This window comes from Perna viridis, chromosome 8 (assembly GCF_037379345.1).
Source record: "Perna viridis isolate PV_CMFRI_1.1 ecotype Kerala chromosome 8, ASM3737934v1, whole genome shotgun sequence".
In the NCBI taxonomy this organism is placed as follows: domain Eukaryota; kingdom Metazoa; phylum Mollusca; class Bivalvia; order Mytilida; family Mytilidae; genus Perna; species Perna viridis.
The window spans coordinates 8,852,034-8,877,342 of NC_142452.1; the positions used below are offsets into that span (position 1 = coordinate 8,852,034).

Consider the following 25,309-nt stretch of genomic DNA (forward strand, 5'->3'; position numbering starts at 1 on the left):
TGCACTGAGTTACGTTATGATAAATAGATAAGAAACTATAATTAGCTCTTTTCTGATGCTTTGTCCTTTTTTTGCTATTAACAACATGATTATACATGTAGTCATGTTACTAACTGAAGAAGGTTTGAACAACATCAAAAGTGTAGATATAGTATGTCGTACATATGTACCAACGAACACTTTTTTACATATTGTTACTTCTAAACAGTATTAAAATCATTGTACATGTAACAAGCTCAGTTTCAATAATTATATTCTATTATCATTTGTTATTTTAACACATAAACACATAACAATTAACAACAACCGTTGCAAAAATGTGTAACACATTAGTTCTTGCCTTAGTTTGTTGGTAAAGAGTTTATTCACCAAAAGTCTTCAGTGTATGTTCATTTGGAATATTTCACACCAATTCAGTTAATTAGAATGGGACTTGCTAATTCTCTGATTTAGCCATCGAGTAAATGGAATCCAAAAGTACTGAAAGATATAACCTGTTAGAATACCCTTTTGAGTCTCTCAGGACTGTTCCTTATTGGGATTCTGTTAGTAACTGTATTTAGTACTGTAGAGGCGGCAGAATCCAGCCTTCGGGTTATCAAATAGAACTCAGAGTATGTCTATACTAGTTGGGCTGCTGTGTTGATGCTCTTACCTGGTTGTATGGTCATTCATATTGATTTTAATCAGACAACAAAAAGGAAAATTGACATGTTTTGACTAGATTCAATAGTTGTTAAGCTATAAAAGCCTACAATGCACTTATATGACTTTGGGATAACCCTAATTTTAAAGCCTTTTAGACAAACATGTAATAAAATTTGGTTCAATCCTATGATAAGCAGAAGCAAAGGCTTTGTAGTGAAAACGTATTTGTTCAAAATAGATCCTACCATATAGTCAAAAGAGGAAAAAAACAAACTCTTCGGTATACAGAAAGTAGTTGTCGAATTTTCCCAAAAGTTGATCCAAGTATAAAGCATAACCACAGTTAAAATATGTTACAATTTCAAGCCACTCTAATGAGTAGTTGCCGAGAAAAGCGCGACAAAAATGTCAATTTCCTAAATATAAAGTCAAAAATAAAGTTCTTCATTAACCGGAAGTTGTCGTCGAATTTTTGGGATAATGTATCGTACCGTATGGCATACCTAAGTACGAATATAATGTGCTTAAACCTCAAGCTACTGTGATGAGTAGATGCTTAGAAAAGTGCTACGAAAATTTCAACTTTCAAAATATAGTTAAAAATAAACAAGAAACACAGACAATGGTAAAACTGTATACCCCCTCTGATTCGAAACAGAGGTTTAAAAATTACTTTCCCTATTCAAATATTATACAATCCATTTTTTATGATTTGAAATGTGAACAGAGCAAACTATGAAGGCCTTCATTGACTCAGTACTTCAGTACTTTGATTTATATTTATTATAAAAGACATTATTAAATGAAGTTCATAACTATAATACAAGGATAGTCTTTACCATATCCGACAGGTGGCTTTCCTGGACCTGAAATATGTCCCAAACTTAGCGGGAAATGTTAGTGGGGACTTTTTCGGGACAGATTCGCATATATTTGTATACGAATAAAATATACAATTGCAATACTCAACTACACATTACCCTAGTAAAGTAATTTATGCACAGAGGATTCCACGTAATTGCATACCTGATTATTGTATATTTCTGTTTATTGCATAGCATTTTCAAGAACCAAATCATTTCCAATCTCTTCATGTTAAAAACTCCTCTTAATTGCATAGGTCTAAACAGACATTCCTGTTTATTGCATATATTTTTCCCAAAATATTATAAAAATTGACACTTTCTGGTCTTAATGATGTATTTTTAACTATTACTCGATTAAAAGGTGTACATGTAACTAATTCAGCTGTTTGGTATTATGTTTCTATAGTGAAAGAGTAACCAAAGGAACCAAGATTCTTTGACTCGTTGAACAGTCAGTTTTCATTGTCCAGATGGATACACCGTAACTATCCACCAGTTCATGATGACGATCATAAAACTTCTGTAGTGATGTCTTCTATCTTTTAGCAACATAACTCTGTTCCAGAAGCAGAGTTGTAAGAAGCCTAGCGCGATACAAAAAGTCTGCGTAGTTACGATACGATTTGGCATAACGTATGAGTTGTGATATCAAAACTCTATACCCAGTTGCTAAAGGGATGTTGCCACAGATTCATGAAAGGAAAGTTGGCGATACGGAATGAAAAGTCATCGCTTTTGTCGTATAGTTTGGTCAATAGTGAATAGTTTTCCTTTACATCGTTCACTAAGTGTAGGCCAAGATATGAAGCTGAAGTTAGTCAAAAAGCCATATAACTTTATTTCTTTTTAATTACATTATGTTGGTTTAATCAGGGAAGATGTATAGGAACATAAGACCACTACACCATACCCTGATAATTACATATTCATGTTAATTGCTTATTTTTCTTCTGACAAATTAGGTATGCGATTAAGAGGAATCCACTGTATTTAGTATTACCACTGGAGACTATTAGGGTGTTGTATAAAACTCGTGGAGTATTTAAACATGTATAATTTTCTTATTTATGAAACTATGGCGAGCGTAGCTAGCCGTATTCTTTTTAAGGTTTTGCTCAGGTCAGCTGTCGCTCGGTGTTAAATAATTGAATATAAATGTCGCATCCAAGTTAACATGAGTACAAATCTACCCTCTCCACGAATTATTTCTTAATCGATTCACTAGCCAAGGTCAGAATATTTATTTTCTAGCAATTTTCAAAGTCCGACAATTTATTTCCTGGTACGATGAGGCCAGATTATTTATTTCCTACATAATCAGAGACAGATTATTTATTTTCAAAATTTGTCCCCCCCCTAAGAATCTAATGGTCGTTCCCTTAGTCCCGCCGCGCGTTTGTTTTGGATGAGACCTTTGGATGATTTCTGTATCCATTTGGACAGAACTCATTAGAGTCATTTTAAAGATACCATACATATGCAGGTTTCAGACAATATTTATTTTAATACATGTGTACACAAAGAATTCCAAAGTGGTTTATACTCATGTTCAGCCTGTGTCATTTGGGAAATAAAATAGTAAATAAAAATGCACATTATAGCTATCTTAGGTAATATACAAGTAGATGTCACAACAAAGCAATATTATACAAACGTCCCAGAATGTGACGACTCTATTCTCTACACTGCTCCATCGGATCAAATTGATACAGGGAAGATAATGTAAACGCATATTGATTTGTTGTGACATGCATCATTAATTTGATCCTCTATCCTCACAATAACACCTGAATGAATTGTTCCGTACTACCATACACCGTGTCCTAAGTTACAGCCCTAGATTAATCCTACGAGGAGGTATGACCCGGTCAGCGAAAGCTATATTTTTTATATAGCCTAGTTGTCTAGGGCGCTGGACTGCGCAGGCGATGTTGCCATAGATATCACAGCGGTACGAGTTCGAGTCCCGCGGAGGGAACGACCAAAAAAAATTTTCAGACCTTTCTAAACGTTTACATTATCTTCCCTGATCCGATGGAGCAGTGTAGCGAATAGAGTCGTCACATTCTGAGACGTATATATATATAGATAGATAGATAGATAGATAGATAGATATAGATATTAATACTGTTATTATTCTAACGAACAATTTGGATTCATTCACTGAATAAAGACTTCCAATTGCAGAGACGCAGGGCGGACCCAGAAGGGAGAGGGATCCAGAAATTTTGTAAAAAGTGGGGAGGATGGGCTCCATGTTATCATTTGCTCATTTCTGCAAAAACATGTGTAAATTGCTGTCATGACAATTAAGACAGGGGCGGATCCAACCCCCCCCCCCCAAAAAAAAAGGGAAAGGCAAAATTTTCGGTCCTTCAAAACAGGGGGAATTTCAAATTCATTTAGCCATAATCATAGTTCTGTTCGTTTCTACCTGAAATTTTGCACAGAATGCTCGTTTTTATTCAAAAACTTGTCCAGAAATTGAGACCCTAACAAAACAGCATCTTTCTGATATAGACAATTTTCATGGCTCTGAAATGCACCGTCTTTTCTCGTTGCTTTGGACGAGTTAGTAAACGGGCGATTAACTAAAACGGGTTTAAAGCCGTCATAATATTCATGAGAAAAATGACTTTTCAGGTATATAATTTTTTGTTTATCTTAGAGTTGTACTGCCTAAAATATCCCCTACATCATAAGAACGAAGAGAAGAATCCTGGTGGAAAGCCTGTTCACCTAAGTCGCATCTTGGGTAGTTTCAATCGAGTCATCACAGATATGGTTTTCCAGAACTGTCTGCCTTGATTCATCGTCGTTTGAGACAGAAAAAGAATCATTATCAATGTTTGTACCGTCTAAAATTTTGCTATTTTTCTGCGATTCTAATACGGTTTCAGCGTCGATAAAGATATTTGAATACATGGTGTCGCTCCTCTGTCTTGTCAAACCATTATAGCGAAGTGATTTATTTCAAAACGGAACCCATGTATCAAATCTAAATCATCACTAGTCCACTTAATTCCGAATGCAGGGTCATCATGTATGACCGGAGATCTTCGTTCACCGATGGATACACATATTGAATCGGCTTACCAATGATGGATCATACAGTAGATGACCAGTGGAAATTTTGACACATTAAGGAAGCTTCAAATTCAACTGCTGATTGTTTACATCGCAATCTATCGACCTCATCGGTATTAGCGAGAAAATAGTGACCATGTGATTTGTAATCATGCTATCATCGGACATTGCTTCATAAATAACAGGGTGCAGTTTATTGATCCGCACGAATATAGAGTTCGACGCAAACCACACATCTCAACAAACTTGAATGCCTGTTGTCACCTGAAAACAATAGCAAAAAGTGAAATAGTGGGCCTAGGATTGGAAAATCGAGACAACTAACTATTGAAAAATGTAGCTGTCTGGTATTATCGCTTAAAATTCATGCCGTTCTAGGCAAACAAGGAAGATTGGTTGATGTAACCATAGCTTTGAGCAAACTATTAACAAACCGCAGCTGTGAGCTATAGTTGCCGAGAAAATATTAAAATTGGATACACACATGTACACGCGTAGACAGTAGAAATCAGGGTGGAGGGAGGTCACTGACTTCCTAGTATATATATACACTAGTAAACAGACGTATTTTTTTTCACATATTAAACCATAAATTATACACATCAACATATCAAAAGATGGTAGTTTTGGGAAACCCAAATTGAATGGAATTTAACCATAAATCGTCTGCTGCCTGAAATTCACATTGTGCCATGTCAGATTGTCAGATTAAACAATTACATGATGCTGAAACATTTGCTTTAACTTTTTGTTTTCCTATTTTATCACACACTAAAGACACAATTACAAATGTAATTCAAGTGAATCTCACGGGTATTTAAATCCTTAACCTGTATCATTTTTGATCGCTACATGTAAATATTCAAGACATGTACTTAATTTGAAATCAAAACAGCACTAACTTTATAAAATTCTAAACTTGTAGTAACTTAATAAAAATGAAGGATGTTTGATGAATTCGAATATAATCATTCTGAAGTGCTAGGGATTTCTGCTGGTCATTGGAGGAAACATGGTCATATAGGAAATGTAGGGTGTCTTTTTTACCTCGGACCTAGAAGCCAAGACATTCATGAACAACAAATCATTAACTAAAAGATTTGACAAGACAGATAATAGACGGATAGTATCATATAATGAGGTACTAACACCTCAATATTTCTATCCCCGATGTAAGAATTTTCAAGTACCCCTCTCAAGCCCTGCGTTTCCTTGTTTGAAAAAAAAATACTTACTAGAAATAAAATATGATACACTGTTGTACAAATAATTACCATCACTAGGGGCCTTGACAGCGAAGTAGTCACAATCAATAGGCTTGAACAAATTCTGTTTTTTTTTATATAACAAATAACAAAATAAGTATGTATATATCTTTTTTTATTGTAAAGTTGTATATTATACAAATAAGGCAATAGCTAATATCAACTAACAATAGGATAAAAATAAGTGAAAGACTACTGTTTGTATGTCCTAATAATATACCTAAAATTAAATATTCTTATAGGAACATTCATGGAGTATATTTTTGGGGCAAAAGAACAATGCACTTAAAAAATCAAGATAATTTGCATAAGTTTTTGATAGTCTTACAATTAGTTTGATGGAGTAGAAAAGTTTCCTAAAGAAGAAATTTATTTTATCAATTATAAAGTAAAATTTCAAGCATCAGTTAAGAAAAAGCACACATGCAACCCCATTATGTATTAAGCATTGAGTAGTGTTGTTTCAAACTAAAAAAATTATTTAAATCACCAAAAAGCCATCATACAATAGATTAATACAGTCAAGGGATTAACTCTAAGACAGTTTGTTATATAAAAATATTGCAGTGGATATGTTTAGTCTTGTTTACATTTAACATTGCACCATTTTCCAAGTAAAGTTATAAAATATTGCCTAAGCTAGCAACTGAACAATGACAATAAGTGTCTGATACAAAAATACAACATTCAATCAAGTTAGCTAATATTGGAACTAAAATTCCAGAATGCTGAACTTCTTAGGAAGGAATTGATGAATTTTAGACCAATTTTCTCTAGTGTTTTAATGACAGATTATTTCACTATACAAGGGCATTACTATATCATGGGATATTAAGAAATGATATAGATAACTGATAATACAATTCATTACAAGGAACATTATTGTGTTTTGTTTTGTTTTTAATTTATGATCAGAATATGGACATACATTTTGACATCAGATCAATTGTTCCTACAGTCACTATTAATGTTACAAAAAAAAAACTTATAAAACCAAAACAAGCTAATAATTAAATAAGACAAGAACTAATAACAACTCGTATATAAACTAAAACAAAACCTTTCACTTAATAAAATATTATATACCAATACAAAACACAAGGAAAATTTGGTGTATGTGATTTTTCTTCTGTCAAAAAATATATGCAATGAATAAGGTCTCTGAATCATAAATACATAATATCTTTCTGAAATAAAATATGCTTCATACTTCTCATTCTTATCATATATCAATTCATTTGGAAAACAAAACTGCCTTTAAAAAAGTGATTTTAGTGACTTTACTTTGAGTTAATTGTTACACATTTTGCATAAACTTCTTTTCTATATACATAGCACCATTGTTTCAAAAAAAAAAAAAAAAACTTCTATCAAATCTCCCAACTTAAAAAATCAAAAACTCTCCATGTAAAAAACTTAACATGATAAATGGAAACACTCTTATATCTAAAAGAAATGTTAAACTCAAAATTCTACCACATGAAGTGACATTGAACATCAAAAATAATTTACAAAGGTACAAAAATACTAACACAATGTTCTTTGTTTCAAAATATTTAATTTCAGCTGAAAGTTTTGTAGCAGACTAAATGGGAATAGAAAAAATGCTGATTTCATTCATTTATTTATTTAAAGCCATAAGTACACACTGTTAAATGCACTATCAAGCAAGCAACTTTATCCAAGTAAGCAACTTTAGCACTAGCTCAAACAACTAATCCTTACAGTCATTGGAATTTCATGATTTAAATTCATTCTTTAAACTTAAAAAAAAAAAATTGAAAGAAACTTTTCATTAAAGCAATTTAATATGATCACACAAGACATACAAAATTTCCATACAAAGATGAATCTATGATTGTGAAGGGCATGACTAATTGTGAATAAATAAAAAATATATGTATCATGCATAACATTAAGTAAACATATAAATTATATTGAGAACACGTGCTCTTCATCACACTTTAATCAAGTATTTACTACAATTTTATGACATTTTATGCCAATTGATAGTCATGAATATTCAATGATTTCATCAAAAGCGAACAAAAATTTCTATCAAAGCCAAACAGTTAAAGATCTATTCTAAACAGCCAAACAATTTCATTCAATGAACATAGATAACTCTGTTTTATGACAATTCTTCTACTTTATTGTAAATTTTACCATTTCATACAGAGTTTAATATACATGTAAAAACATGTGTTCTATGATTAAAAAAAGATATAAAAATTTTTCATATGTGATCTTCTATGCTCCATTTAAAGAATTATAAAGTCCTAAAATCTTCATCTTTATGAGGCAGTTGTGTACCATGGTCTTCTACGATGCCAACGTATTTGGTAGCCAGAGTCGACACGGATCTTGATAGATGCAGCTTCGGCAGCTCGAACGGTTTCTTTGACAGCCTGCATCAGGTTTTGTGCATTTCCTACCAACATTTCTGTGGCTTCTTGATCCTCCTCAGAACCTGTTAGAAGCATTGTTAATTCATATATTAGTTTAAATTCAAATGGTTATCATATACAAACTCACCAAATTACTGATAAAACCCAATCACATGTATTGATAAAACTGTTTTCAACATCAAATTAAAAAAAAAAAAAAAAAAAAAAAAAAAAAAAAAAAAAAAAAAAAAAAAAAAAATGTTATATTCTAAAATTATTTTTTAAGTATTAAATTAATAATTACTTGATTTTTTGCATCTCATAATTAATTGCAAAGAGCACTCTATTTTTGTATGAATATATTTATGACTTTATCATATACCCTTAAATCAGCAGCAAATTCTATGTTTGTATACAGTTACACATGCCAATGATAAAATGTTTTCACTGTAACCATAGCAACGACCATTCCTTAGCAACCACCAATTTTGGGCCTAAAAACACATTCATTAGGAAGTACAGTAACACCTTCAAAGGGAAATGTTTACAGAGGTAATTCATCAGTTCTATATAAAAATGATTTTCTTCTGTTGTTTCTCCCAAAGAATCTAAAACATCCCTTCCCTAAATCATTTTTGTATTGACAATCTTGTCTAATATTGCAAAATCTTGAAAACATTTTATTCCAAAACATTCTAGTGTCAACACTTTGTAACACAAGGTCAAGTTTTACTTCAACAATTTGACATTTCATTTAAGGAGGTAGAACTAGAGTAAGGGACATAACTCTTACAAATCATCGAAACATTTGTTTAAAGCATTTTACATCAATCTCATGTAAGCCTCAATGTAACTTGGATTTATTTCATTCTATTTCAAATGAAAGCTTGATAGGCTTTTGATGCAAACAAATCACTGATTTCAAGATTTATGTCCCTTATCCCAGGTCTACCTCCTAAATATTGTGGGATAAGGCATTAATCGTCTCTATGAACAGAAAGCCCCTTTTCAAGAATTGCTATAAAGGTTTCAAGAACACATGTAAACCTACTAATTTGTATTCATACGATGAATACATGCAGAATCATAAAGTTACTGATATCATGCTGATACAAAAAAACTGCTTATCGATAATTATATAACTAGTAGAACTCTTCAATTGAATTTAAACATGTGTCAGTAATTAAACTGAATCACTTCTAAGTCATACATGTACCCCAAAGGAATTATGCTGCATTACACATGCTCTTGATGATAAATCTTTCTATATATTACACATGCTATTAATGATAAATCTTCCTATATATTCAAATAAAATGCTGGTAATAATGTACAACTTGTTGTAAAGATCAATATTAGTTTTTTATGAACATCAAAAACAAAAATAAGGCATCTAATGGGACATTAAATGATATCCCACCACATGGATCAAGCTGAAATTCAAACTTGCTCTGTATTTTATGATGTTCAAGAAATATACAAAGTTTGAAAAAGATTTGTCAATATCTTCTAAAGTTATCATCTGCAAACAATTAGGGGATGGACAGACAGACGGACATAACTCACTATTTTGTGCAGAAATTTGTATAAAAAAATGAAGGGATGGACATATACGGCTCTATTATAAGTCTGCACATCTAAGGATTCTGAGCATCACTGAATGAATAAATATTTGAATATTTGCCTAAAATATATATAAGAAGAAAGGGTACTCTTCTTCTAACAGTAGTTATTATAAAAAATAATCAAAAACAACAATGACCTACAAAATAAAAGGACTTTGTGTCTTTTACTCCCTCAATTACTTTATAAAAATAGGCAGTGGCTGCTTGTCCACACATTCGAGGACTATGAGCCTCTTCAGGCTTATCGTCCACACATTCGGTTTGAGTCAATAATACACAGAGTTCTGATGGAAATGCTTCATTTACGTTATGTGGAAATTGGGAGAAATTCATTTTATATAAATATATAAAAATTGTATATAAATACAAATAAAAAATGATACAAATACTACAAAAGTTATTAAATCGTACCTGATGTAACAAATATTGATTAAAAACCATTTAGAATCAAGACAAAATACACATTTAACAAACTTGAAAGACAATTTTAAACAAAAGTAACGAGAATTCCATGCATCAGCACCGTTAAAGTGCTCTTTTGTACATGGAATATTTTACATTTTCGTCCAAGACTTTATTTCAAATTTTTGAAACATCTAGTAAAGACGTGTATGATGCATTGACTTTAACACCAGACATTATAACTTCGGTGACTAGTTTTTTGTCTGACCAACATAAAATCTGTCCATTTTCAGTTTAAGCATGTGGCTCGCTTCCACTATCAAATATGCAGCTCGACATATATATTACATGAACAGAAAACTGTCCAGTTTAATAAATGTGATCACAGTTTGCAAACTCATTAATAGTCGTACATTTGCGGTTAAGTTTGACAGTATTTCTGTACCACTTCAGGCATTTTCGTCCTGATTCCTTATGTTATTGACGCAAACCTGATGTGTGAACAATTAGTCTGAAGAGGCTCCCCATCCACAAATGTGTGGACGAGGAGCCACTGTCATAAAAATGATATGTCAGGAGCTGGATGAAACTTTTGATGAACCCACCTCTACAGAAATTGCACAGGAACTAATCAATAACTTTTTTAATAAGCTACAAATGCAAGTAAATTGATGCACAGACATGTTAGATCTGCATACTTAAAAAAACCATGCTTTACACATGTATGGACAACAGTATAGCCTAACACAAGGGGCATAAAAATCATAAAAATCAAACCATTTTAGAGTTATCCTATGACTTATTGATGGATGGACATTCCTATCTCCATCAAGAGACTGAAACCTTTAATGGTAATTACAGTTGTAGATTTGAACATTTATAACAGATAACATACAACCATTCCAGAAAGTGGTCTCCCACATCCATTTATGGCTTCCAATGAAACCAGTTATATAAACTGATTTAATTGTACTTATGTTCACTATATATAAAGTTTCAAGCTAACAAGATTAAGGTTTGGGTTGTATGAGGGCTAAAATTGTTCTTTTTTTCTACTTTATACAGGCTACTATTGTTCTAATGAAATTCATTTGAAACCAGCTTCATATACAATTAATTAAGTTAATGGGATTCTCACAAAAAGGCTAAATTTCATATGAACTAGGTCACAAAATTTATTCTGATTCAGTAGAAGTCATGAGAAAATTCTGTGTAAATAATTTGCCTGTGTGGCATGTTTTTAAAACATATAAAAGATTTGTGTTACAGTCTTCAGTGAAAATAAGTACAATTGCAATTCAAGAGTACACTGAGTGTTAAAACTTACTGGATTCTGTTTCCATGGCAACAGGTTACAGAAGCAGGCAGAAATAAAAATAATAAAAAAGCAGTATTAGTAATTAATCATTTAAAGCAAATGTCATATCCCATAACAAAGAAGAACTGACTGAGACAGGTTAATGTTACCAAGGAGAAGAGGTAGCTTAGATAGAAATAAGTGGGTGATAAAAACAGTTATTGGAAAAAAAAATGGAACAAGTGTAAAAGATTGCATGTCTTTTTCTTTACAAAAATAGACAAAACTGAGAAGAAATAAACTCTGAAAGCCTTATAATAGATCATCATGTCATTTCATTATGATGAGCATTATAGTTAGCTTGGTCTTGCATTGACAGAAAGACCATTTCCCGATGAAATATCTTAGGTAGTATCTGGACAATTACAATGAAACTCTCTACCATTTTATAGGTATTGTAACCCAAGTCTGGTAGAAAATGTGTCAAATGTCTGGTTATCTACTAAAGAAAGTTCATCAAGTGTATCCCCACCTATATTTCCTGAAGATTACTATATTACTCGCTGCAAAATGAACTTAAAATATTTTTTTTTTCTGACACTAGAAGTAATAGTAAATTGCAATTAGAAATTTCAAAGTACCTTTCAGTCAGTTCAACTTATGCAGACAAGTTCATGCACTGTCAGAAGCACTTGACATGAGTCATTGATAAGCATCAATTCATATTAACAGTTCAAGAGTAAATAATCATTTGGAGGCAGCTCCAGTAAATATCATGCATATGTAAAATGTCTTCATTAAGTTATCAGCCAAGAAGCATTCAGTGAGGATAATTAAAATGATCATACATATGTCACCGTCTGCAGAATAAACATTTTGTATTTGATGTTATGTTTCCTGTTACTCATTCAACATTAAAATTTGATACAAGTGTAAAAAATAATAATAAAATCATGATCTTCCACAGTTTTGTTTGTTTGTTGGGGTTTAACGTCCTAACAGCAATATTTCAGCTATATTCAGATGATGAACATGAAATTGATGATAAAATGAACATGAAATGATGATGAAATGAAAAAGGGATGGGACACAAGGACAATGGGGTCGACAATTTTGATTGCCACTGGAAATAGGGAGAGGTCGGTAGGGTCGGTCTAGCCCCCTGCTAGAGTTCTGAGCACTATTTAGTCGCCTTTTACGACAAGCTTAGCACTGCTAAAGGCCTATTCTTTTAACACTCGGACCTGCACGGGGAGATCTTCCACAGAGATTCCCAACTTTCATGTTAAGGTTAAGAAAAATAATCCTGTTTGAACATATATGATTTGCAGATAGCAAGTACAGTTATGCTATTCCACATAATAAATTAACACCTAAGCAGTTTTTCATGCTAAATAAGGCCTTCCATTGTTAACTAAATCATCCTTACACCATCAAAGCCAAAAGCAACATCCCAACCAATATAATCGAACAGTGTAAACCATTAAGTAGCTGTCTTTGTAAGAATCATGCAAAGTCTGGAAAATGTGATACACTCCAAAAAAGGCTACATATTTTTATTTTTGTAATTAAGTTGTTTATGGGTCTATACTATGAAGTGTATAATTATTCATTCAAATCCGCCTGCTCTTAGGAGTTAATCAACATTGAAAATCCAGTAGATTCTATTGTATTTGAGTGTCATTTACCAAGTTATCTCCCTTACTTTCGAATTCTACAGTGTATTCTATACAATTTTTATCTCCTATGAGCACAGGTTATATGAGAAACCAAATGTTAATTTTTGTTTACTAAAGCATATTAAACAAAATATCAAAAATAAAAATATGTTGCCTTTTTACCCATGAATCACATTTTGCATGATTCTTAGCTGGAGTACTACTTAAAAGCTTGATAACAATAAATATTTATGAACAAGATTTACACATCTATCAGCCTGTTATTATCTATAAAAGCTATTATTTAATTGTCTTGTAAATTCAAGTTGAAACATCCTATGAACTTCACACAAATAACAGACTATGGGACAGACGGACATTAAGTGCTCACTTTTTGTCTCCATACACAAGACAGAGCATATGAGTGAAAAATAAAAAAAATCACTACAAAGTGTGGAGCAGATAACTCTCCTGACACACTATTGTAAGTGCTTTAGGTCTACAGGTTAAGTTCACATGTAAGTTTGAAATGCATGGAAAAAGGGTGGGCACATACATGACAAACTGCATTCTTTGGAAAAATTCTATCATTATTTGTCACTAAGAAAATCAGGGTAAAATTGGATTAGTTCAAAACTACAATTCATGTGTCATCCCATGCTGAATTACCACACGCTATCTCGCTTCCATCAGGGGCAGGTACTGGCTCTATTTAGTCATAAACAAAAACATATGTTATCTTTTTGTTCATTCACCAAGTTTTCCTCAGTTTGTTCCACACATTATGCTTACATTTTTCTCATGGATTCTTGGCTTTAATTGTTTGTCCTACAGAGGGTACTTTTCATGAGGTTAGCAGGAGATTGAAATTAAAACCTTGCTAATTTTTTTTAATTTAAGGTGCAAAAATTAATTACTATTAATTTACACCTCTTTTCATAAAAGAAATATGAAATATGGCATGTGCATAACTCACAGTACAGTATCTTTATTTTCTCATCAATATTTCCTGAATTTACTTGTTACAGAAGTGATACTTGTCTTAGGTAATTGTTAATTAAATATAAATCTCCGGTCTTCATAATAAAGCCAGGGGCTTGTTCAAGTGGTAGTGGGCCTGATAAATTAGCTTCTACAAGCCAACAATTTCTTTGTAAAGGTTTGTACAATGATATTCTAGGCCTGTGAACTGAAATATTAACCTTAAAGACTGCAGTTTTAACTGTTGGTATTTGTTAATTCCTTTATACTCCTTTCTGTTATTTTGGCCATGCACAAATCAAACTCTGCTTATACTCAGTTTAGTTTTCCATCCAACATTGCTGAATTTGACTTTTTTTGACAGGTTGCATGAAATCAATACATGTATTTTACAAATGTGCCTGATATTGACATTAGTAGTGGTATAAAGTTTCTTATCTAAGACTTTGAAATTAACTTCTGTTTCTCAACTTAAATTAATCATCTGCATAAATACTAGTGTATAACCTCTGTGAATATACAATGTGAAGTCTGTTTTTTTCCTGGTGTCTAGATTAGGAAAAAGGTAATTTCACCTGGTAAATTTAGATTTATAGGAACATCATCTATGAGAAAACAAATGAATAGCATTATTAAATGACTGAAAATTCAAAAATTGTTAAATCACCTTCAATAAGATCAAGTTAAACTCTTTCAAGAATAAAGGCATGTTAGATTAAAGATTGATATCAAAGAAATTATTAGAAGTTAAAATCTGAACATAATGTTAGTAGTTGTACCTTGGGCTCCAAGCATGGTGGCTTTAACTGTTGATAAGATCTTCAGCTGTGTACCAATAGTAGGAATTCTCTCACAGACTTGCAGTAGATTCTGTAAGTTAAACATATGCTTTATAAGTCATAACATAGGCAACTGAACCTCACTGTTTTCACTAATTTTAACACCAATGGAAAACATTCAATGATAAGAAGAATAGGCATGATTTAATTTTTTTCAGCAATAGCAAGGCAGTATTACAAAGCATTTAAATTTGCCTGTTTAACTAAACCTTACTAAAGTATCAGGGTTACGCATGGCATCAGGACTGAGAGGCTTAATAATTTTGTCTTACCATTGGTATCATACTAACCTAACCCTTTAGCAAGACACCTAAACACTTGTAAAGATGTTCAGCCATTTTTGTCAGATTTTTTTTTAGTTTTTCAGTGTTTTCAATAGATAAAACCTATGGAAAATCTTGAAAAATCCTTTTACCGTCAAAATTTCAAATGCTTATATTTCAAAAACTACCTATTTATAATTGTTTTCTATCTATACTATTCTTGCATTAAAGATCTTAAAAGATTTTACAACCCTATGAAATCCTTGCCATTCTTAAATAGAGCAGCAAACATCCTTAAAAAGGAAAGTAATACACATATTTTTTTTACTCAATTTCTAAAATTTAAAAGTTGTGCTTGCAAGCAAGTCACATACAAGTCCCCTCACATTCTGCAAATGATCACAGAATCCAAAAATTTAATTCAGTGTACAATTTCAAGCCTATATACCAAGTTTCATAAAATTTGGATGAAATTTACACTGTTTTCCAGTGGGGCAAATTATTTTAGATGGCAGCCATGTACAATAATCCAAAATATGAAACTTATTCACACTTGGATGGTTTTATATATCCTTTAAGTTTGGTGAAGATATCTCAAGCAACTTTTCCTACATAAAGGAAAAGCATTTGAAAAATCACAAAAATCAACCAAATTTTCATTTTGTTTGTTACCATGGTAACACATGAAATATCAGTTCGCTTCTTATATTATAGAGATCATCAAACACTACCACAACACCAAGTTTCAAGTTGATAACTAAATACATTTAAGAGATATCACCATGTCCTATAATATGACCTATGCCTCTTTTCGATTGAAGCACCACTTTTTGTGAAGTGATCATCTATGTGTTAACATTCCCAAAATGTTAAATTTAGCATACAATTTTAAGCCTGAATATCAAGTTTCATAAAATTCTAATGACATTTACACAATTTTCCAAGGTGGCACCTTATTTTGGATGGAGGACATTTTAAAATGGTGGGTATCTAAAATAATCCAAAATATGCATTCAATCACATTTAGACTGTTTTATGTAGCCCTGACGTTTGGTGAAGATATCTCGTCATTCTTCCTACATAAAAAAACTGACATCATTTTTTGTTACCATGACAACACAAAATACATCGTTTCACTTTTTTTTGCATAATATTGTAGAGCTTATCAAACTCTATTACCACACCAATTTCCTGGCCACCTAGGTTTCCCAGATATCCACTATGTCCTAAATTATGACCTATCCCCTTTCTTGCCAAAGTGCCACTCATTTCAATTTTTTTTGGTTGCATGCACATCTGTGGGGAGAGGCCCAACTTCTGAGAAAGTTTTGTTTTTTTCCCTCCAGTAGTTTCTGAGAAAACATGCCGACAAGTTCATCAGTAAAAAAAACGTACAAAAACAATAAGTCCAAGACACTTCGTGTTCGGGGAGTAAATTAATAACTTGTTAGGTCCTCGAACACGAAGTGTCGGGGACTTATTAATAACTTGTTTTCTTTCTATATCTATCAATCTATCTATCTGTCTATTCATCCTTTAGGTATTATGATTGTAGGCATTGCCTACAAGTGACAGAGATATTTGTACTAATTAAACATTCAAGTTTGTTGATAATGTGCCACTACATTGTTATATTACTGATGTTTTGATCAATAGGAAGACGTGAGACTTCCTATAACACAATAGTGACAAACTGTGTGTCTGTGTTAAAAGTTCAAACTATCACTTCCAAACTGTGTGTCATTTCTGAAATATATCATTTCTGACCAAACATTTTTGAGCTATTCAGAGCATAATTGTGTGTGTTTTCAGTAGTTATAGCTTGTGAGGGTCTCCGGGAAGATTAGCATCTAAAGTAACTGCATAACCCTCTGGAAATAAAAAATTCATATTATTATTATTAACCGGTATATATGTGATGTTGCTGACACTTCATCCCTTTTACCAGTATTACAAATAGCCTTCCTCTAATTACTTACTGTCCTCATTTTCTTATCAGTGCACTCAGCAGCCAGCTTCTGTGCTAGTTTAGCTACCTCAGAGGAAGATTCAGCAATCTGTTTAGCTGTAGCTATCAGATCTTTCTTTGTTCCACCTTCTCCTCTATAAAGACATCAAAGATAAAAATTTTCCAAATGAAAAATATAATTTAGAAATATACAATCATTTGAATGTGTAAAGACAAGACAGTATAAGAAAGGCATATTTTATCCACTGTCCTATAATACTACAGTATTGCTTCCTCCCATAAAACAACTGTAAATTTTTTCCACTTAATCCAAATTTTCTTGACTGCTATAATTACCAGTAATGATTTTTTTAAATGTTGGTGATGGAATAGTGTTGTTATCACATTTTGCTGTTTTTTTTCTCTTAATCTGTTTAGCTATATAGGATGTCCAGAAAATAACACATTTAACAACAGGACTTATCTATTGCAGCCAGGTTTGGCTCTTGTGGACTTTTTAGGTTACATAAAATCAATGATACATTAATCCAATATTTATATGCACGGGACATAACTTATTACTTTACTGAAAATTCTAGTTTTGTTTATTATTTAGTATAATAGAACAAATATTGACTGGTAATTTGGGGAATATCAAGTCATATAATGTTTAATAATACACAAATGCTTGCAAAGGATTTTCACAGTAAAACATTATTTCTGCATCCATAAAACTTAAAAGCCGATCATTTGTTGGTTTAGAACAAATTTGTCTAATTAAATGATTAACTAACATTTTAAAAAAATTTAGTATAATTGAGTTCATAAGTCATGCAGAGAACAGTTTGAAAGTAGCTTAAGACATATTAATGGCATTTAACATCATTCATGATAAGATTTATCAATACACTTGCCAGTCACAGTAAAGCTAAGCATTATTTCTTTACTTTATAATAAATGCTAAGTCTAGCTAAAATTGGTATACAGACAATTAAAGATGTTTTTAACCAGAAATATGACATAAGAAGGTTGAAATTGGCAGTCAATGCATGCTTTAAAACAGTAAATGTGACGTGATCAAAGGAAAGGACCAGTGTGATGGGTCATTTATTGGTTATAGGATTAACGCAAAAGAACCTTATAGAGTATTTCAGTAAAAAAAGCTAAAAAGAAACAACTTTGACACATAGCCTTTACAATCATAAAATGGTTTTTGTATTTTTGTATCATTAAAACAAAGGATTTAATGAGGTAACACAGGTTTGGACTAAAGGTTCTCCTCTTTTTTACCGATAGAAATACAGTTGGCTTTGATATGAATATGGATTCCTCTTTTCAGTAATGTATATATGAGTTTCACAGCTATAAATAAGAAAGATGAGATATGTATGATGAAAAGATAGAACATATAGTAACATTCATAATTTAATATTTACTCTTCCCATCTGAAAATACAGTAAATAAATATGGATTTCTAAATGAAAAGACATCCTAATACTTCAGTAGTAATAATAAAGAATGAACTAACATCTATACAGGCAAAATTTCAAAGACCCCATCTACAATAGTCACAATTTAAAAAAAACGGGGCATCTAATAGGACATTAAATGATACCCTCCCACATTGTGTTGTATTTAATATACACAGACACATGATAAATTACAAATCATAACATAGCCTAGGAACAACTTTCACAGTTCTATACAATTCAAAGAAAGATTCCAATTCATCAAAAAATTTATGGGGGTAAAACAACATAAAATGGCCTTAACTTCTGCATAATGTGTATAAATGATCTGATCAAACTGAAATTCATCTGGAAACCATTGGCATAGCCAGATGGACAAGCAATTTTTTGAAGAGTATCACATAATACCCACTCCCTTGGTTTAAAGTGGGCAGTATATAGTGTTCAGGATTAGATTTTTATACCTTCCCCATCATTGTTGTCTAATTGATTTATAAAATTGTACATAAACAAGACAGATACGTTAATAGTATATACAATTATACCACATTTACCCTTGTAAAATTCTGAAATACAAATCAATGTAACACAATATCACATGAAATGGTCATATGGTATCTGCAATTTATCATATCCACATAAAAAATATCCCTGCCACAAAATAACTGTTACATGTTGGTGAGTACCAATTTTTTTCTTTTTTTATTGTAATCCCCCCTTAATTATTTTTCAAACATAGGATAGTACACGGAAACCCAAAATTTAAAATACCATAACCAAAAAATCGATTCCCCATTAAAAAATGCCAACAATTTAAATTCTTCTAGAGAAATAACTACAGTCTTTGTATGTAATTGTTTTTACCATACAGTCTGTATACCTTTGCTGATACTTTGGTTTATCAGAATAAAGCATTTATATTTCAATAATTAATTCTAATCTATTTGTAAAATAGTTTTTATACATGTATATGTTCAGTAGTTTGATATGCAATTCTCCTTTCTAAATCCTCTTTCTGACATCTGATACTTTCATAGTTTCACTTCAGATTTATTTCAGTAGGGACCTTAGCTTTTGAAGGATAAAATAATTCTTCATAACTTCTTAAGCTGCAAGGCGTAATAAAGAAAGTGGACCCCTGTTACATGTAATTTAGATTTAAATGTGCAACTTAAATCAACCATTACACAAGGGGTAACACAGTTAACCACAGGAACTAGACTTGTTCTTCCACTGATGAAATTCTTAGGTAGTTAAATGAACAACTATGTAACTTGCTACAATCAAATATTTTTCAGTATTTAATTTATTGTAGATATTAAAATATTGCTGTTATCTAATGATATAAAAATCTAAACTATTGGGCTTACCTGACAAGCTGACTGAGTTTTGCCATCAGCAATGCCATTCTCTTTGCAGCAGCAATAATTTCATTGTCTTTACTGGACCACTGTTTGGTTTCCATATGCAGAGCATGAGCTGCCATCTACAACATTAACATTTGTATATGAGAGGTCAAAACAGCAGTCAGTTGCACATTAAACAACTTGATGATATCATGTGCATACTGCAAAAATTACTATTTTCTACAAAGAAAAGACTAAAAATTACCAAATAACAAGATACTAAAAATTGGCATTGTATTGAAAGACTATTTCCTTTTGAAAACACTACTTAAAATGTACCATCATTACAATATATAATAACTACAACTTATAACACTATTACATGTATGTAGAAGGCTGTGCTCAGCTTATTTGTTGATTTGGATTTGATTGTCAAAATTTAACCACAGGCTATGTAGGCTAAGACAGTTAGTTGATGGTCCTACTTGAGATATTTTCTTGACCTTTATCACTGATATGTAAAATAAATTGTTGAAAACAGTATGTACTGTTAACAGTACTGTTGTCTTGAGTGATGCCTGGACAATGCTTGTGAATTATTATATTGATAGCAGTGATTTTCCCTGATTAAAAATTTATGACAATTCACAATGTGAAATAAATTTGCTAATTTCATTCTCTACCTCATGCTAAAACATCACAAAAGGTCACAACATGAATATCAATCTGCCGTCCACAAAATTTAAAATTTATGTTGAAAAAAGCATCCAATAACGGAGAAAATCTTTATATTACATAGGATAATCAATTGGTTATATTGAATAAACATAACATTATTACTTATGCTAGAAACACATTAAGATTGAACTTGTGTGTGGAAAAAGTTCCGCACTCATTAAAACTAGGCATTCTTCGTCACTCGTGATGGTTATTAACACTTACCAATTAATTATTCTATTATTTGATGGACCTACCATAATAGGTTGATTAGCCTGTGGAACAGGGAAGTCCTCTTCATCATCTGTGTCAGGGGGTGGTGGTCTGGCTGGGGCTGTCTCATGTGGCAGGGGAGGCCTTGGTGGTCCCTCTGTAAATATTACTGCATGTGTAATATATCTGAACAAACTTATGTGTGGATGAGGTTAGTATTGTAGGCTTACTTCTCTGAAATATTACTATTTATACTAATGTAATATATTCGTACAATAAATTCAAAGAAAAATTTTCAAGAAGTGTACCTTAATGGGGACAAACTGAACTTAATAAAAGCGTTTCAAATCAACTGTTACTTCAAGGTTAACTAACTTTTAACAATTGCAAAGTGGATTCTCTCAAAAACAGAAAAAAAATAACATACTACAGTACTTCTATATTTAGATTGTTCTCATTCCATGTATACAGTTAGCGGTTATTCAATGTCATTATGACACCTTAAAGTATAAAACATGAACAATGAATTACAATCATATCATTTATCAACATATAGATGTGTTAAGGATATTAATTGGGAATACTATCAGATCACAGGGAATGGGAGATTGAGGGAGAAAATTGGTGATATGCAGGGCCAATAACATGATAATGTTAATTTATATTCAAAATAACTCCTCCAAAAATATAACAATATCACTCAAACAAAATCTGTATTTCACATTGTCATATAACATTTCAGGCAATTCAAAGAAAAAAAAAATGATTCAAAACTTCCGCCACACAGCAACTGAAACAAAACAAAAAAATGTCATTCATAAAAATAAAGTATTAAAAAAAAACATCTTTAAAAGGAAAATAACAAATGGAATTAAGATTTGAAAAAAAAAACCAAAAACAAAAACACAAACAAAATACCAAAAAAAACCCCCAAAAAAATGATATTAATGTAAAAATCAAATACACATGCAATACTTTACATAAAAACTTCTCTAATTAGATATAAAATTTACATAATTACTTTAAAAAAAAATCATATTAATCCTTTTATTATCCAGTCTTATCCCAAGGATTTTGGATAGTACTGTATTCAATGTGTAATATGAAATTAATGGGTCCTGAGGTGCCACTTCATATTCCATGTACTTTTTACCTCCAGAAAAATTAATTTGTGACCAAGAAGGGGTGACTTGATTAAAAATCTTGTCGGCAATATTATAAATATGACTGGCTTCAGACACCTATGCAGTGATCAACAGACCTGTGTGTTTACTGCTATCGGTTGACCTTATAGGATGCTGTTAATGTCCTCAGGCAAATATGTTTCCTGTCATATTGATTTTTATCAAACTTTAAAGCACAGCACTGTTAGCAAGATAGCACAGTACTTATGTCAATGTGCAGTGCTCAAACTGGACAGTGCTGCAAAAAGCAGCTTTTTAAGAGCCTGGGGAGAACACTGTCGTCCCATCTATTTATTCTGAACCTTCACATGATAGCTTACCCATGAAATAGAGAAGTTTTTATGTGTTTAATGAAGGGTTGAACAAGTAGTATAGTTTTTTTACTAGCAGTTCTAAACACATGCTTTCCATCATTTTAGTATTTTTTTTTTAAGTTTTCGCTATGTCTTAATGCTTCATACAGGAAATGACTTCCATTGCTAAAACACATTACACTAACCCTTGATGTACTAGGTAAAATTGAATGGGCTGCATTTCAAACCAATGGTCCCACAATAAACAAAAATCATAGAATTTTCTTTATCTTTAAGGTTAAATTTAGCAACACTTAAAAACTAAAAAACTAAAATTGCACATTACAGTTAAATTACCAATAAAAGGAATAAATGACATTTTGTTTTAGATATTGACTTCATAATACCATGCCAACTCTATTGGGCTCATCTGATACATCACTATCATAATACAAAATGACATTCACTCAACATTTAATCATCCTTCCACCATTTACTATAGAATATGTAACTCTCGTCACATGACTGTTGTTTTACAAGACTGGGTCCTAGTCTACCATTCAAATGCATGGAGATTTGTCATTTAGAAAGTGTTGAGTTTAGTATTAAAAACAAAACATATTTTTTGTGTGAAAATACCGATTAAAAATTACACAATATCCAGTTTTACATCATAAAAATGTACAGAAAAGCACAAAGTAGAAAATTTTGCATTGTAATGCAGCATTTTGAGAACCTGGAAGTAAACAATAAGATGCAGATCGGTCATCAGATTTCAATACGTTCTACATTGGAAATTCTGTAAAGGAAAATGAAACTAGAATGAGACTAACAAACCCAATCAGGAGTAGGATCGAGAATTTCAATTTCTTTCTCTGAATTTGATATTTAAAAAAATACAAGGGTAAAGTTCTCTTACCCCTTGACCAGAAATTAACATACATATTAACCCTTCAGATAAAGTCTCAGTCTGAAATAATTTGTTCAAAATATCCAGGGTTTTCAATAAGAGGAGGCACCAGTTGAATTTCACCTCTTCATTACAATGAAATAACCTGTTAAAATCTGAATTTTGTAATAAAACTTATGCAGAAAAATCTAATTTCACCTGTTCAAATCTTAATTTGAAATTCATGAATATCTAATGTTTGTTCATTATTCAAAATATACAATATATGTGAGGGAAATTATATAATTACAATGAATAAAGATAGCAGTTACTTATTCAATGTTCCGTGTAACAAATTTGAATAATTCCCATGTGATATACATTGTAAATTTTATAATTTCACTCTCAGACTTTCTCTGGCCAAAATGTCACAACACACACATCAATCTGCTGATTGCAAAATTTAACATTCATTTAAAAAATTGAAATATATTATGGAAAATTTATATAATAAATAGAATGCACAATCAATTGGCTATCGTAAATAACTAAAATATAATCACTAGTGTCAAGATTTATGAATGTTTGAAGATCTAATTTCTAAATAATCTGGTCGCTCTTCAGCACTTGTCATCATATATTTGATCTTTAACTCTTTCCAATTACCAGTAATTATCAATTATCAGTAATTATCAATTAAAATTTCTTCAATTTGAGAACTCCGTGTTAATAATCAGTTTGTTAGTTAAAACTTGGATGCACTTCCCAAATCAAAACAAAGGGAAAATCCACAGGTTCAGCCTTGGATATTTTTGTGTTCAGGCTAACTTGACATTTCTTGAGTTTTTTAACACCACCATTATGCCAGTTTTTAAGATTTAAAAATAAAAAAGTTTGTTATCAAAGTGACTAAATGAACACTATAACAATATGATACCAAGCAATACAATGTCATAGAGATATGTTTTAGTTCTTTCCATTAAATTAATTCAGATTAGATAAGTACGTTTATTTATTTAGCAATGTCAAATATAAAATTCCTCATTTTAACAATAACAATAATTCTTATACTTAGAGAAGGTGGGTAAAAAATCATTAAATTTTTAAGCATAATATTATCAAACTGAAAAAGAGACTCATGAAAAAGCATCTAATTAACTGACTATGAAACACCTGTAATTTTTCTATTAATGTTAGCCTTTACACATATTTTTCTTTGGCCCAAGATGCACAAGATTTCTGAACTCTAAAAAAAGTTCATATCTACCATGATCATAGTAGCCATAATATGGATCCCTTGGGGGAGGGGGAACTGGTGGTGGGGGGATTGGAGGGGCAGCATGTTGCCCTTCATATCCCTTCTCCTGCTTCAAAGTTGCTGTAACATAAATAGACAATACACACATAACAAACAAAGACAGAGTGCTATAAACTTCACATAAAAAGCCAACTGTGAAAGTATCATTCTTTGTACTGGATTTCATTCTCATTCATTACAACTTCAAACAAAAACTTAGTCCAAAAATGAATATGTCAACCACAAACAATGATATTTTCACAGTTTCTACAATCTAATGTCTTAATCGTACATTATATATACATACATCTTTGTGTGATAAAAACACATTTTTGTGCAATATTAATTACTGAACATTATTTAAAACATGAATCAAATATGACATAAACATATATTTACTACAAAATTAATGTTGTAATTATAATACTACTTATTACAATTGTATCTACAGCTTACATTTAAATAAAGCTCTAAGAAAACAATATACAAAGCCATCTTACATGTACAAGATATCTATTATACATATATTTACAAGTGGGGAATAATGCTGTGTTTTTATTAATTTATATTCTAAAATATGCCAATTATTATTTGTAGTATTACTGTGTACATAGTAATATCCATTTGATCTACCT

At 31.5% G+C, this 25,309-nt stretch overlaps 1 protein-coding gene across 15 annotated transcripts in view; it reads right to left on the bottom strand.

The window, feature by feature from the left end:
• Positions 1-5,964: 5,964 nt before the first annotated feature.
• The window catches only part of LOC148609204 (vinculin-like), a 48,184-nt gene continuing 28,839 nt past the window's right edge, over positions 5,965-25,309 (bottom strand). For 6 of the 15 annotated variants that reach the window (XM_088540843.1, XM_088540842.1, XM_088540840.1 and 3 more), the window contains 6 exons: positions 21,056-21,168; positions 20,106-20,221; positions 17,298-17,421; positions 14,996-15,086; positions 13,905-13,943; positions 5,965-8,336 (listed from right to left, as the gene is read on the bottom strand). In XM_088540843.1, coding sequence (XP_088396969.1) covers positions 8,161-8,336; positions 13,905-13,943; positions 14,996-15,086; positions 17,298-17,421; positions 20,106-20,221; positions 21,056-21,168 — 659 coding nt within the window. In that variant the 3' untranslated portion in view covers positions 5,965-8,160. Of the gene's footprint in view, positions 8,337-12,425; positions 12,438-13,904; positions 13,944-14,995; positions 15,087-17,297; positions 17,422-20,105; positions 20,222-21,055; positions 21,169-24,644; positions 24,756-25,309 lie in introns of all 15 variants that reach the window. The other 9 variants (XM_088540828.1, XM_088540835.1, XM_088540837.1 and 6 more) reach the window with 4 other exon arrangements.